At 41.3% G+C, this 17,062-nt stretch overlaps 1 protein-coding gene across 1 annotated transcript in view; it reads left to right on the top strand.

The window, feature by feature from the left end:
• Window positions 1-17,062, top strand: part of ITPR3 (inositol 1,4,5-trisphosphate receptor type 3) — a 544,698-nt gene that overhangs the window by 219,153 nt on the left and 308,483 nt on the right. Inside the window, exons 21-22 of the mRNA XM_082246986.1 lie at window positions 6,037-6,187; window positions 13,133-13,329. Of these exons, the coding sequence (XP_082103112.1) occupies window positions 6,037-6,187; window positions 13,133-13,329 (348 nt within the window). The remainder of the gene's footprint in view (window positions 1-6,036; window positions 6,188-13,132; window positions 13,330-17,062) is intronic.

The following is a 17,062-nucleotide window of genomic DNA, read 5'->3' as shown; positions in this document are numbered from 1 at the left end:
CCAAATGTATTCTTCACCAAAAATCCCTATACAAATCCATTCAAATTCCAAAATTTCACGTGGAATCTGCAAGGTCGAATATTGCCTCTCAGTGACAAGAGGAATACTCAGCATTCATAGACATCCAAGATGTCTACCTACACATTCCCATTTATCCACTTCATCAGCACTTGTTATGCTTTGTCTTAGTACGCAGTGCGACAAACCGGAAGCGATTATTTTTTGAGTATTGGCAAAGGTCCTTTCTCATCTTTTTGCCTAAAAACTCAGGGCATCGAAGTCACAAATTATGTAGATGACCTTCCAGCTATCTGAAAACTTCTACAGGACAATTCAGATGCTTTAAGCTTTCGATGGGTGATCATAGTCTAAAAATTTGCCTGCCCACCTTCTCTTCACCGGGGAGACTTGAGCTTAATTGTGGACATGGCCCAAGAAAAAGTCTTTCTTCCAGAGAAAAGAATGCTTTCTCACAAAACTCACACTTGGGACTTCAACGAGATTGCCCTCAGAGATTCCCTATGAGAGTCCCAGGTCCCATGGTGGCTCTCCCATTCATCCAATTGTATTTGAGACCTCTTCAACACAACATCTTTTGGAACAAGCATACTCCTCTTGACCTACCTATGCTCCTACACAGCCAAGCAAGAAATTTCTAAGCGGTGAATCTCAGACCCAGCCTTGACAATAAGAACGTTTCTCTGTCATATCACTGGAAAGTGATAATAACAGATGCCAGTCTTTTGCAGTCCCTCACAGTTCAGGGAACATGGTCATCAGAGGAAGCCATTAACTCAACTGCCATTGCCTGGACCAAGGGGAATGGGCCCTTCACCACAACATACTTAATTTCATATGTCAGAGATGACTGAACCTGGATGTGGATATCCTACCCTCTTTGATTCAACAACAGCTTACCTCTGTTTGTGGGCAAGAACAAGGAACCTCTAGTACTGGCATTGGATGCTTCTGTAGTTCCCTAGTCTTTGTTCAGTCTAATCTATGCTTTTCCTCCACTGCAAGTTTTGCTTTGCTTGCTCCCAAGAATATAGCAAAAGAAGAAGCGAATCTCATTGCACCAAATTGGCCTATAAGAACTTGATTCCAAATTGGCCTATAAGAACTTGATTCCTGAGACCTGGATTCAGATTACTAGGAGACAACTCCTGGCCTCCTCCCAACAGGTCAGACCCCCTGTCTCAGGGACCTCTATTCCATCCTGCTTCTTAGTCGTTAGTTTAAAGCGTAACTTTACCCATAAGATAGAACATACATTTCACATTACTAATCATGCTACAAAAATGTGTGTGCAGTGTAAATTGCCTGCAGTATTGCTCCTGTTTCTTCTTGCTGAAGGCTGCCAATTTTTGCTCAAGCCCAGAGCCCCTGAGTAGCACTAAATCTTTAGGCTGTCAGCAGAACGGCCTCTAGTGGCTTTGATTTTTATAGATAAAGAGCATCTGAGCATGTGCGGAGCAGGGTGAGACAATGTATTACTGGATTTTAAACAGCATCGGGACTTGTTTTTAATGTTTTACTTTACATAGCATTACCTGCAAAGGGGTCCACCCTGAAGTGATCGAGCAGGACTTAAGTGGACTAACGTTCCACTTTAAAAAGCATGGACATAGGGGTTTCTCAGTCTGTCATTTCTACTTTACTAAAAGCAAAAAAAGCCACCTCCAGAAAGATCTACTGTCATACCTGGAAATCCTTCTTTGCATGGTGTGAACACAGGCACTTTAATTCCAGAGATTAGTCTGTGCCTCTGTATTCTGGCTTTCCTACAAACAGCACTCTGAAAGAATAGATTTCAGCTTTGTCACTACATTTCCAAAAACCTCTGGCCTTGATCGCCTTTGTCAAAACCTTTATTAAGGTGTACCTCGGATCAGGCTTCCTTACAGCACCCTGTTTTTTCTTAAGACCTCAGTCTGCTTCTACATGCTCTACAAAAACACCCATTTGAACCCATCAGGCAAATCCCCTTAGAAGTGACCTTGACTATCCTTTCTTCCCAGGGTGGTATCAGTCTTTTGCCTCAATAAAGACATAGTGCTTCCCGCTCCAAAGCACCCAAAGTAGTTGCTCTTCACTGCCTAGATTTAGTCAGAGCCATGAGAGTCTACCTCAAAGTAACAGCTTTTACGAGGAAGCTGAACTGCCTATTCATCATACCCTCAGTACTTTACATACTGCTTCAAGTCCACCATTGTTAGAAGGATAAGACAACTCATTGTCAGAGCTTACACTCTGAAAAGTGCATAGGAGTTTTGTCCTTTACACTCACTCCATTTGGTGGGTATTTACTGAGCATTCCAATATGAAGCCTCTGATGCCTGGCTTTTGAGAGGTCACCACCTGGTTCTTTGTTCATACCTATTTAAAGTTCCTCCAGGTGGAGGTCCAGTATTCTACAGATGCTGCTTTCATTTTCAAGGTTCTCTGAAGCAGCACTGTGAAGTTGGGTCTGCTTACCCTAGTTCTTGTTGGGCCTTTTGGCACAGCTTCCATTTGTCTAGTTGTTTGCCCACCCTTCTCATTTATTGCTTCGGGACATTCCAGGGTCTGTAGGCTGTATTTTACAATAAAGATAAAAGGAATTTCGACTTACCTGTAAATTCATAATAAAACATATGTGCTACATAAGTACCAAAAATACAAAGATGTACCTACATCCTATAATAGCAAATGTGGGACAATGCATGGGATTGAGGCATTTAGGACTTTCATGGTACGTTATAAACAACAATGTACAAAATCACATTTTTTTTTAAAACAAATTATACAAAATTTATTATAACAAATACATCTTAAAAATTCCCCTAATCATTTAGAACAAAGCCTCAAACTAGGGCGTAACAGTATATACAAGATCACACTTTCTTATTGAGACATTAGATACTGAGTGGGGTATCCTCCAAGATGGGGGCCCTCAATCAATAAATTTCCAATCTCTTAACCTAAACTCTACATGCTTTGCGGGAGGACTGCTTCTTCAGGAGTGACATTGAAAAGAGGTGTGATCTAAAAAATGAAAAATGGAGAATAATAATATACACATAAATAGAACATGACATTACATATACCACAAAATATCAATGAGATTCACAGCAAGCTAGAAATGATTCCCATATTGTATACCCCTTTTCCAAAACCAGAGGGGAGCCGTATTCAACATAGGCCAATGTAACTGTATTGTCTTCCCTCACATTGTAAAGCGCTGCGCAAACTGTTGGCTCTATATAAATCCTGTATAATAATAATATAAAAATAATAGTGTATCCACTGGAGGAAGCCATGCATCAGTTGACTGTCTACCGGGTGAGTGTGGGAGTCAGGTGAGAGGTAATCAACAATAATATATTTATATCAACATATAATTAGAAGTGAATTAGGATAAGGAACTATAAAAATTCATTCACATAATATAGTGGAAAAAACCACTATATTATGCAATCACTAGATATATATAACAAGATACACACCTGATGCAGAATAGTCAAAGCTTAATAATGGACAGTCATGAAGTGATGGGAATCTCACGTGCACCAACAGATAGAATTTCATGAGTGATGTATATACAGACTGGACCTAATAATTCAAATATAAAGGCCTTTCAATTTAAAATTTAAAGTAATTAACCATTCAATCACTATGCATATTGTAATAAAAATTCCTGGCAAAACAGCCCTCACCTTTTAATAAATCCACAATGACACAAGCTGTCCAATATGTAAAGTAGCCCATAAAAGGATAGCGGGATTATAGATGATCTTAGGCCAACCGTGTAATTGCAAAGGCAACAAGATCAATATCAGCGTATGCCTGTATCAAGATTGTCAACAAAGGGACTTTGTACGAAAGTACCATTCAAAGGTCAGCTTGGACAGCTTGTGTCATTGTGGATTTATTAAAAGGTGAGGGCTGTTTTGCCAGGAATTTTTATTACCATATGCATAGTGATTCAATGGTTAATTACTTATAGCCTCTTAATTTTAATTGTTAGGTCCAGTCCGTATATACATTACTTATGAAATTCTATCTGTTGGTGCAGTGCATGTGAGATTTCTATCACTCCATGACTGTCCATTATTAAGCTTTGACTAGTCTGCATCAGGTGTTTATCTTGTTATATATACATCTGGTGATTGGATAATATAGTGGTTATTTTCCACTATTATGTGAATGAATTTTTATAGTTCCTTATCCTAATTCACTTCTAATATATGTTAATAAAAATATATTATTGTTGATTACCTCTCACCTGACTCCCACACTCACCCGGGAGACAGGCACCTGATGCATGGCTTCCTCCGGTGGATACATTGGCCTATGGTGAATATGGCTCCACTCTGGTTTTTCACTCAGCTTTTTGTGAATGTAGTTGATATAAGCGGTCCTACCATGATATGAGCGGTCCTCCCGTGAAACATGTAGAGTTTAAGTTAAGAGATTGGAAATTTATTGATTGAGGGCCCCCATCTTGGAGGATACCCCGCTCAGTATCCAATGTCTCAATGAGAAAGTGTGATCTTGCTTGTACTGTTACGCCCTAGTTTGGGACTTTGCTCTAAATGTCATGTTTAAAGGTGTATCCCCAATGCACAAAAGGGGGATTTTTAGGCTGTATTTGTTATAATAAATATTGTATAATTTGTTTTTAAAAAATTGGATTTTGTACATTGTTATTTATAACATACCATGAAAGTCCTAAATGCCTCAATCTCATGCATTGCCCCACAATTACCTGTAAATTCAATATCTTGGAGTATAGTACAGGGCACAGGCTGAGGTCTCACAGAGTGGGGTAGAGTTGTAGGCGTTTGCCCAGGGTGGTGTGTCCAGCAAAGCTTTGCCAGTTTTCAGTCACCTGAAGGTATGAACCTATAACCCAGGCTCTATGGATATCCAGACTGTGTTCTGTGCTGTACTCCATGTATCGGTTCCTTTTTATACAATGTCAGATTGTTGCAAACCAAATTTTAATGTTGCTTCCAGTAGACTCAGTGTGGTTTATTAAATTTAACTGGAGAATGCAAAATTTTGTGCAGCTGTGCATGTTAGCCAGTCAGCTTAAGGCCCCTTTCACACAGGTGGACTGTTCTGATCCGCCTGTCCGTTTTTCAGGCGGATCTGAACTGATCCCCCAATGCATCTATGGGGCATCGGATGTCAGCGGAGACATGTCCACTGACATCCGATCCGTCAAATCTGGATGGATGGAAACCCTATTTTCCATCTGTACAGCAGATCACATCGGATGGGATCGGATGAGAACGGACAGACGGTCCGTTCCCATCCCATTCACCCATAGAGAACAGCAGGACCTGACAGCTGTGTCTTAACACACAGTACGTAGACACAGCTGCCATCCGCCTGCTCATCGGGCGATCACTGAGACAAACTGAGTTCGCCTGACGGACTCCCTGTGTGAAAGGGGCCTAAAACCTCAGTTTGTTCAATTAAGCTTTGAGAAAAAAAACACAACCGCACCAGATTTTGCACTCCAGTTTTAGTAAATCAACCCCTATGTGTGGTTTATTATTATGCCAATCAGAAAAATTATTTTGAGGAGTATCAATGGGTTGTGTCAGCCCAGTGGATACTTATTTCTGTTCTACTTACCAGCTCTGCCCCCTCTCTGTTGTAGCTAATATAAAAGAATTATAAGACAGGGAAATACTCATTTAAACAATTAATTCAACAGCAAGAGTGAGAACTTGTTAATCCAGGGCCTGTAAATAGTCAGCCTGTATCCTGTACTGTACTCCAAGATATGGAAATTACAGGTTAGTGAAAATTCCCTCTATTTGTTCCTTACTGGCAGTAAAGTATTCCCATTGGACAGTTGAAGTGCACATAAAAGAATTACCCGGTTAATGAAGGTCATAGTAAGCACTGTCTGGTTTTCAGCTGGTATACAGGACTTTACATTTAAAGTTCTAAAACTGAGGACAGTTTAACCTACAAAGTGTAAATATATTTGGTAATTGAATGTATGATGGTTTAACCCAATTTCTTTACTGTTTTAAGGTGGTCAGTCTGGCTCGCCATCTGATATATTTTGGCTTCTACAGCTTCAGTGAACTTCTGCGGCTAACACGGACTCTTTTAGGGATCATTGACTGTGTCCAGAACCCACAAGCGATGTTGTTGCACGCTATGTACAATGATGATACAGCAGGTAGGAAAAAAAATTAACTATGTTCAAATTAAGTTCTTATATCCTTGCACTGCATGCTAGTATCCATATAATGCAAAGAATTTGGCTGCTTATGCATGCAGAGCCTGCAACTACATTATACAGGAATGGGATCTGTTACAGTATGTAGAATTCTTAAGACATTTGGCGAAGGTTTATTTAAAGAATTTGGAATATTAGGTTTCAAATAAATTCTATTGTTATAAAAAAAGTGCGGACCTATACGATCTGAACATTTTTATTTTTTTTCAAATTCTTTATTTGGCATAAAAGTCTGACAGTCAGTTGTATTCGAACAGATATTAAAATATAGAGACAAAGTACAAACATAATGATGTCATTAAAGTGAGTACAGTCGACAAATTTAGATATAAAAAAGCAACAGTGAGTACATAGACTGTCGTAAGTGATATCTTCTGGTAGATATAAGTTCCAGAATGTATGATACAGTAACATATTTGGTATGTAAAATAGTGCAGGGAAAGATGCCAATCAGGCATGGGTTAGAGATAGTCTCGAAAGAAGGGTAAGGGGGGGGGGGGGGAGTGGAAAGAAGGGATGGAGGGAAAAAAAAAAAGAAAAAAAAAAAAGGGGGGGGGGGTCAGGGCTATGAGTTATATACTATTCGTAGCAGGAGGATCAGGGAGTCATGGGCCTAAGCTCCAGAGTTGTAAAAGGCAAATGAAACCAGCGCTACAGAGAGCCTATGTTCATTTGTAAGTTTAAAAGGTGTAAGCTGCCACCAACTTACCCCTAAGGATTGGGGTACAGTATTAGTGTGTGGGATGTGAGTGTTGGTGTATGGCGCTACCAGATAAGAGGGAGTGTGTAAGTAGGTTCTAAAAAATTTTTGCAATGTTCTAGGAAAAAGTCATACAATTGTTGCCCATATAGTGCAGTGGTAGATTGATCCTATGCAGACAGGTATATTCACTTGAAATATTACGTATTTAAATCACTATTAAAATAATTAGGTGCACTGTGCTTCACTAAGGTGCTGGCGTGCTAAGTGTCAAACACAAAAATTGTAAATTATACAATGGTTACCCATACACTGATGTTTACCATTTAAAGTACTGAAGTGCTAATTAAACAGTACTATACAAAAAAGTGTTAATTGAACAGTGCTATATAAAAGTGCTGGGTAGTGCTACTAAGGTGTTTGCGCTGCAGATGGGTGTGACCCCAAATGACTAATTAATGTGCGTACCAAATAGTGCTTGGATAAGGTGCTTCAACAAAATATGATAATGCTGCAGTCCCTGTGCTTCAGGGAATAGTGTGCCAACATATGCTAGGTGTGTGCAAATAGTGAAATAGTACAATTGAGATCAGAAAAACATATATTAAGATGCTTAGAAGTCTCTGTTATTCCAAAATGACAGTGGTGCAGTATTCCAATATTCCAGGTGCTGTGCCAGCCAGATTCCATGCAGGTGTCTCACCGTATTTTAGTGCATCTACCTATGGCCCCCACTAGGTATTGCTCTCACCAGAAAGCTTCCCCCTTTCCACAGGGGCAAAGGCTATGTTGGGGTACTTTCTGCCCAATGTGAGATATCCCCCTCTCTGGTGTTTGCTCTGTGCTGGGTCTGGTATAGCTCAAGACAAAAAGGAAAGACCCCTATTGTGCAGTATTCGAGTAATTTATTCCAAACAAAGAAGAGAACTTACAATTCAGCGTGACCTGTGTTCGCCGCAACACTTCCATGTTCCATGGCCGAGATCCACTAAACCAGAAGTGACGCATAACGCCAATCTCCGCCCTACACGTTTTGTCACTATGACGTCATCTGGAGCGGCGCCATCTTGCTCCACTTATTATATAGCCCACTCCTGGCAATCATTGGTTGTCAGGATACATAGCCTTTGCCCCTGTGGAAAGGGGGAAGCTTCCCGGTGAGTGCAATACCTAGTGGAGGCCACGGGTAGATGCACTAAAATACGGTGAGACACCTGCATGGAATCTGGCTGACACAGCACCTGGAATATTGGAATACTGCACCACTGTCATTTTGGACTAACAGAGACTTCTAAGCATTTTAATATATGTTTTTCTGATTGCAATAGTCACCTTATTTGCACTATTTTCACACACCTAGCATATGTTGGCACACTATTTCCTCAGGTACAGGGACCACAGCATTATCATATTTTGTTGAAGCACCTTATCCAAGCACTATTTGGTATGCACATGAATTAGTCATTTGGGGTCACACCCATCTGCAGCGCAAACACCTTAGTAGCACTACCCAGCACTTTTATATAGCACTGTTCAATTAACACTTTTTTGTATAGTACTGTTCAATTAGCACTTCGGCACTTTAAATGGTAAACATCAGTGTATGGGTAACCATTGTATAATTTTCAATTTTTGTGTTTGACACTTAGCACGCCAGCACCTTAGTGAAGCACAGTGCAATTAATTATTTTAATAGTGATTTAAATACGTAATATTTGAAGTGAATATACCTGTCTGCATAGGATCAATCTACCACTGCACTATATGGGCAACAATTGTATGACTTTTTACTAGCACATTGCAAACATTTTTTTGGACATACTTACACACTCCCTCTTATCTGGTAGCGCCATACACCAAAACTCACATCCCACACACTAAGCTCCAGAGTGATCTCCCAGTAAAGCCCTACCTTCATCAGAATATATAAATATGTTCCAAGATAACCAGATTTTGGTATATTGTTCCCTCTTATTCCGTGTTGTCAGCACTAGGTAATCCAGGGTGTCTATGTTTCTGACTTTGTTGAGCCACATGGCAGTGGAAGGAGGATTAGTACTCCTCCAACAGAGGCTGACAAAGACTTTGGCAGCATTAAGTAAGTAACGTAGTATTGATCTCTTATATTGTGTGGAAGGAATTTGAGTAAACTGCAGCAGGAAAAAGGCAGGGTCTTCCAGATTTGGGGAGTCAGTAAACTTCTGTGTAATTCGTCGCACCTCCAACCAGTATCGTTTGAGTTTGGGACAGCTCCAAAAAATTTGGAGTATGGTCCCCGTCTTCTCCCCGCACCTCCAACAGCGATCAGAGGTATCTGGGAAGTATTTGCGGAGTACTGTTGGGGTTTAGTACCAGTGTGTCAATAGTTTATAGTTGGTTCCCTCTATATGGGTACACATGGACGACTTGAGGGCGAGATGAATAAAATTTTCCTGTTGTGTGGAAGTGAAGGTTCTAGCTAATGTTTTTTCCCATTTGATTATACCTGGCATTAGGAAGGTAATTGGTGGGGATATGAGTAGGGCATACATCTTGGATAGAGTGCGGGGAAGAGGGTCGTTGTTTGAACAGTAGTCTTCAAATATGGTTTGCCAGAAGTTTCATTTTTACTTTCCATGTGGATTAGATAAAGTAGAGGCTGAGGGCCAAGAGTTTGAGTCTAAGAAATGGGAAGCTTGAAAGCAGCCCTGCTTCAGGAGAGAACTAAATTCCCCTTCCTCAACGCCGGGGGGGGGGGGGGGGGGGGTCTGGGTTCTCAAGATGGGGAAGAGTGGAGGGAGGAGAATTCAGGTTTTTACATACGGAGAGTGGGGCCTATAGTAGGATGTGACTTGAGAGAAGGTTGAAGGGTCTTAAAGCACCACAAGGTTCTACTTAGCGGTATAGAAATACAACACTGCTCAATGGATGTCCATAATTAGAGTTGCCTGTGTCTGCACCAGTTGACCAATCTCCCCAAATGTGCTGCCAGACAGTATTTGTGAGTATCTGGGATGGCTACCCCACCTTGGCTCTTAGGTAGGGTCAGAAGACGTCTGCTGAGTCTGGGATGTTTGCCAGCCCAAATATACTTGGTAAAAAGTGCACTAGTTTGCTTGAAGAAGGTTTGAGGGGATGGACACAGGTAATGATTGGAAAAGTTATAAAAATGTTGGTAATATGCTCATCTTACTAGTATTGCAGTGGCCGAACCAGGAGTATAGGCCCGATTTCTATTTATCTAGAAGGGTACAGACTTTGCTTAGCAGGGGAGGAAAGTTCAAGCTAAAAACATCTGCTGGGTTTGGGGGAACAAGAGTTCCCAGGTATTTTCGCGCTATAGACGTCAATTTAAAATTGAAATTGAGTTGTAGGGTCAAGACTAAAGATGGGGGTATGGCTATTCCCACGGCTGCAGACTTGGAAAAGCTAATTTTTAGGTTGGAGACAGCACCGTACCAGTCAAACTACGATCTGAACATTATATTTTGAGGAGAGAAAATGTTACAGTAAATATACCAGCCATGTTGCAAATTTCTATTCACATCAATGTGCATGTTTGCTGTAACCAGTATTACACTGTATTCCTATATCAAGTAGTAACTGTGAACAGTAGTGTGCACAATAAAACCTTCTCCATACAATATTGATGCAGACCTTACCTACTTACCTCCTGGGCACTTTTACCCCCTTCCTGCCCAGGCCAATTTTCAGCTTTCAGCACTGTCACACTTTGAATGACAATTGTGCGGTCATGCAACTCTGTACCCATACGAAATTCACACAAATAGAGCTTTCTTTTGCTGGTATTTAATCACCATTGGATTTTTGGACCACTGGGCCTTGCTTTGTGCACTGGTTAAAAACATTTTGTGGAGGGGGGATTATGGTTTGGGATTGTTTTTCAGGGGTTGGGCTTGGCTCTTTAGTCCAAGGGAAGTGAACTCTTAAAGCGTCAGCATACCAAGATATTTTGGACAATACCATGCTCCCAGCTTTGTTGGAACAGTTTGGGGATGGCCCCTTCCTGTTCCAACATGACTTTGCACTAGTGCACAAAGCAATGTCCATAAAGACATGGATGAGCTAGTTTGGGGTGGAGGAAATTGACTGGCCTGCATAGATTACTGACCTAAACACAACAGAACACATTTGGGATAAATTAGAGCGCAGACTGCGAGCCGGGTCTTCTCCTCCAACATCAATGCCTGACATCACATATGAGCTTCTGGAATAATGGTCAAACATTCCCATAGACACATTCCTAAACCTTGTGGACAGCCTTCCCAGAAGAGTTGAAGGTGTTATAGCTACAAGGGGTGGGCCAACTCAATATTGAACCCTACGGACTAAGACTGGGATGCCATTAAAGTTCATGTGCATATAAAGGCAGGCGTCCCAATACTTTTGACAATATAGTGTATGTAGGAGAAGGAAAAACTGATCTACAGAGTAGAAGCAGCAGTTCTCCTAATTTAGTCATCATGAACCCAATAACCCAATTAATACTAACCCAATAAAGCCTAATTCAAGTGTAATATGGTGTAGTAAAGCAAAGTTGGCAAATATAAAGATAAATATATAAATGTATGTGCATTTCAAAAAATGTACTTTGTTTACTTTCAGTAAACCTACAAGCTGCTGTGATTTTTTTTTCCCTGAGTATTAGCAGTTGCAGAGCTTCTGTGTTGTGTGTCCATCCCGCATGTGCAGTACAATTGCTCAAGCTGCTCAGCTATCATTATAGCCACTTGAAGAAGATTGTGAAGATATGTGCTGCAACCCGCTGCTGTGGTGCTTCTATGAATAGTTGTGCGGCAATCTTGCATGTAACTGAGGGACTGTGTGCTCTGCTCACCAATCACTCCTGAGAAGAAAAGAAGTCTTGTGTGCATTTCACCGCTGTGATTATAGCATTATCTAGCCAGCTAATTTTTGGCATTATCCAACTATCTTGCTTGCATAATTGCTATGCGTCCTGCATGGTTCATTTTACTGCAAGAGCTCCCAACGCTAAGGCAACACATGGACCTCGTAAGCTGGCCATACATAGGAAATTTTGGTAAATCAATATATTATTTGTTACAAAATCTTTTTATTTTATTTAGCTGACACAAACAGTGTAAGCAATCAGAAACCTAAAAACATAGTAACCTGTAAACAAATTAGTTTTTTCCAGGTCATATTTTTGCAGACTTTCAGGGAGTTTCAGTTGTGTTTATTAAAACAGGCATTAAATGGGTAAACTACTGACTCTCAGGCACTAAACAGATACACATTGGTAGACTAATTCTGTGTACAAAATGAAACAGGAATTACATCTTGACTTTTCCTATATTCTAGTTCATATCTCTAGGGTTTTCTGCCTCTTACCATCTTTTGTAGATGTGCTACCTTCCTAAATTAGACAATCATAAATGATTTATAGATCTTAAAGAACACTGTATTCAAATCTCACATCCATCAAATTAAAAAAAGGGTTTATTACATACTAAAAAACCTTGATCAGAGCCATGTAAATCATTTTATGTCCTAGTGGCAAACTATGCATCCAAAACACCTGGCTTAAGCACAGATACATTTTAAGATTATAGAGCTATTTGTTCATGTGTATTTTACCCATGGTCAGTGAAAAGTAGGAAAACCAGAGTTTCAATGGGTTAGGATTTAAATACAACTAAAAAGCCCTTCACTGGAATATTTTAAAGTACAGATTGACCTTAGATTGTCTTTGTGACGTGTTAACATTGCAGGACTAGTTAGTGTGACCTTTTGCTGCTTTGAGATTGAAAGTGCTAGAGGTATAAACTGGAGAAAAACTGCTGCACATAAGATTTTAACTTTTAAGAGGGTGTTGTTAATTCTGTTAACATGGGAGAGAGGACCACACTAGAGACAGTACATGCAAGAGTTCACATCTACAAAACCCTTCATAGACAAAATTTCAATTGATTAGGCAGTTATAGGACTGAAATGTTTAAAGTATCTCTTAAAGTTTGAGGTAATGAACATCCCTAATTATTCCCCTCTGAGTCTGTGAAAAGAACTGGAAAACAATGGAGTAGAGAACACTTAAGTAAACAAGGATGTAATCCTTACTAAAATGGAAAAGTTTGTACTAAACAAAAAAAGTCTCTATGTATGGCCACCTTTACGGATCCAGCTAAGACTTGTGTGGATCATATTAACATATGTTGGTTTTACAGAAAAAAATGTCAGGCGATCTATACAAGGAGTGGGGCAGATGATGTCTACAATGGTTTTGACTCGGAAGCAATCTATGTTCAATTCCTCTTCACCTGTGAATTCTGTAGTGAGTCAGGACAAGTCTAAGAGGAAGAGTGTGGATACGGAAAATGTCACCGTCATGGAAACCAAGCTAAAAATCCTGGAGATCCTGCAGGTTAGTAGGTTGTGCTGAAATAAACGGGATTGGTGGTAATCCGTAATGGGCCTCAAAATTGCTGAAGCAAATAATATGCTTAGCCACACAGTACTGTGTATATTGGCACGACTTGTGGGCTAGAAAAAGGCATTGAGTAGCCGTTGGGAGGGGATATAAAATTGAAAAAACGAAAATTGTGGGGGTGGTCCAGAAGGGAGCCCCCCCACAGAAAACCAACTAAGGATACTCAAGCAATAAAGTGGTGAAAAAAGTAAATTTTATTGAGGCACGTGTGCCTATGAAAGTAAAAATAAGACACAATGCAGGGCAATGGAGAGACACACAGCAATGACACTGTTTAAAACCATGAAATAAAAAGTGGCACTACACACATATGAAAATAGGACTGGAGCATGTCAAATATTGCATGAGAATAAACCAATAAATTAGCTGAAATTGTTGATACACCCAAGGGGTGGTATAGGTCTAAGACCAGCTAATGGGTAAATCACTCAAAATGACCTGACATACCGCGCGGCATATGTCGAACAATGAAGTCGGCACAATTGCCGGGTGGTATGTGGTAACCTCTATGGATGCATCCAATAACACAACCTAAAAACGTACTCCAGTGAAAAGTTAACCCGCTGTCACCTCAATAACTCACAGTATTCCTGTGTGGGTATATGCATAAAACAGGAAAAACTGTGGATCATACAGTCCTCTCAAAAGAGAGATGTAAGGGCGCTGTGGGCTCCAAATGAAAAGGGACAGGGGATTGATCACAGGGAGTTAACGAATGGATGTGATGGTCAGCTGCTTGAGTCCCGTGAAGCCTCGGATCCGCTGTTACATGTGCCGATAAGGGGAGGATATCCTCATATGGTAAGTTTGAGTGCAGGAAGCAGAGGAAATGTTCCACAAGTATTTGGATAAGTACAGCATTACCTACAAATGTCTGGATGGATATGCGGTCCGACTGGGCTCTAAAAGGGATCCATGGAGGGATGAAGCTCCGTCCCAGTCCCGTTGTGCTGTGCAGTCCGGTCCACTGGCTTCTTCCGTGCGGCGTTCGACCCAGGTATCGGCTACCACGGCATGAGGGATTCAGTAGCTTCCTGGTGTGAGTGGGGAACGTCACTTCCGGTTAGTACGATCCGCCGGGTGCCTGGTAAGGGGAACAGCCGCTGACAGTGACCATAGGGATGACAAGCAATGTGGATGATGCTGCACAGGGTGCCACAACACCAACGCGTATACACCCGGCGGATCGTACTAACCGGAAGTGACGTTCCCCACTCACACCAGGAAGCTACTGAATCCCTCATGCCGTGGTAGCCGATACCTGGGTCGAACGCCGCACGGAAGAAGCCAGTGGACCGGACTGCACAGCACAACGGGACTGGGACGGAGCTTCATCCCTCCATGGATCCCTTTTAGAGCCCAGTCGGACCGCATATCCATCCAAACATCTGCAGGTAAAGCTGTACTTATCCAAATACTTGTGGAACATTTCCTCTGCTTCCTGCACTCAAACTTACCATATGAGGATATCCTCCCCTTTTCGGCACATGTAACAGCGGATCCGAGGCTTCACGGGACTCAAGCAGCTGACCATCACATCCATTCGTTAACTCCCTGTGATCAATCCCCTGTCCCTTTTCATTTGGAGCCCACAGCGCCCTTACATCTCTCTTTTGAGAGGACTGTATGATCCACAGTTTTTCCTGTTTTATGCATATACCCACACAGGAATACTGTGAGTTATTGAGGTGACAGCGGGTTAACTTTTCACTGGAGTACGTTTTTAGGTTGTGTTATTGGATGCATCCATAGAGGTTACCACATACCACCCGGCAATTGTGCCGACTTCATTGTTCGACATATGCCGCGCGGTATGTCAGGTCATTTTGAGTGATTTACCCATTAGCTGGTCTTAGACCTATACCACCCCTTGGGTGTATCAACAATTTCAGCTAATTTATTGGTTTATTCTCATGCAATATTTGACATGCTCCAGTCCTATTTTCATATGTGTGTAGTGCCACTTTTTATTTCATGGTTTTAAACAGTGTCATTGCTGTGTGTCTCTCCATTGCCCTGCATTGTGTCTTATTTTTACTTTCATAGGCACACGTGCCTCAATAAAATTTACTTTTTTCACCACTTTATTGCTTGAGTATCCTTAGTTGGTTTATTGTGGGGGGGCTCCCTTCTGGACCACCCCCACAATTTTCGTTTTTTCAATAGTAGGTTGTGCTGATCTGATATTAACTGACATTTGGTTGCCGGATTGCGAGGTGTACATTACATTTTAAACACAAATAAAAATAAGTATTCCTGACTCAGTAAATATAAATATTAAAGTCGATTTTTGGCAGCTCACAGGCAAAAGGTAATTGCTCCGGAGCTACAAAGAACATTATGGATCGTATCTAGCTGGGTAGAACACTAATGTGCAGCAGCCCACAAACCTGGCTAAAATGTATTTTTTATTAGCTGAGCACAAGTACATGTTAGCTACACAAATACTATTTAGAATGAATGAAGAAATGGAAATCATTATATACCAGACACGGGAAGCATTATGTCACAGAAACAAAGAATGAGCAATTAAAGGAGAATGTACAGTATAGTGCCACCCACACTTCTGCAGTCTGTATAAGCGGGAGGAGGGGACGCCGAGGGGCATGTAAATTTAGGAATAGAATAAATTAGAGTCAGAAAGTGAGTTTAGTATTAAATTGGGCAAAGTATAACTCCTCATCTTCTAGGATAATCCCCATTAAATTCAGGTGTATGATGTCCAACGGATATGGTAATGTGACTCGGTGCACATCATATGACATGTATACGTTTTTTGAGCATCTGTTTGAGGACGAATACTGCTACACAAATGTGAGCAGGTTGCTTCCTTGAAAGCCCAGGTTCTGAACCAGAGAAACAGCTGTCAACACTGTGAAGCATCACCAACCTGAAAGCGAGTTAGGACCGCACCCGCCAGGTGCTAGACCAGCACAGAGGTGGATGGAAATACAGAGCAGAGAAGTTGGGTAACATTTAGGCGGGGTAGAGGGAGAAGTGTTAGGGAGGCCAGACAAGCTGGCACATCCCAATAAGCATGGTCTGTAGCATGATGTTTGGGAGTCCAGACAAGGAGTGGTTTTGCTGGAGCAGAGCGACCTCCCTAGCTACCTGGAAAACAACAACTCCAGTGAGGACCGGGGCAAGCTTAAGGGTAAGGAAAGACAGATTCTGGTGGTAGAGGATTTAATTATTAGAAGGACAGCTAGGGCAATCTGTCACAAAGACGGTCATCACTGAACGGAATGTTGTTTACCGGGCGCTCGGGTTCAGCATATCATGGATCGAATGGACAGATTGCTAAGTGGGGGTAAGGAGGACCCAGCTGTCATAGTACACATTGATACCAATGACAAAGTTAGAGGAAGGTAGAGCATCCCAAAAAATTATTTCAGGGACTTAGGAGCTATATTGAAGAACAGGACCTCCAAGGTAGTATTCTCAGAAATACTGCCTGTACCTCGAGCCACAACATAGAGGCAGCGGAAGATTACAGAAATTAACAAGTGGCTGAGGAACTGGTGTAAGAAGGAGGGGTTTGGATTCCTGGAGAAATGGGCTGACTTATGAGTAAGTTACCAGCTCTTTAGCAGGGACGGACTGCACCTACTGTAAATGGGGAAGGTGCAGCTCTTTTGGGAGAGAAGTTAGCCAGAAAGAGGAAGCA

This window comes from Pelophylax lessonae (genome assembly GCF_965119305.1).
Source record: "Pelophylax lessonae genome assembly, chromosome: 2".
Classification (NCBI taxonomy): Eukaryota; Metazoa; Chordata; class Amphibia; order Anura; family Ranidae; genus Pelophylax; species Pelophylax lessonae.
The sequence above is the reverse complement of the archived record's forward strand: the minus strand, read 5'-3'. Positions and strand labels throughout refer to the sequence as shown.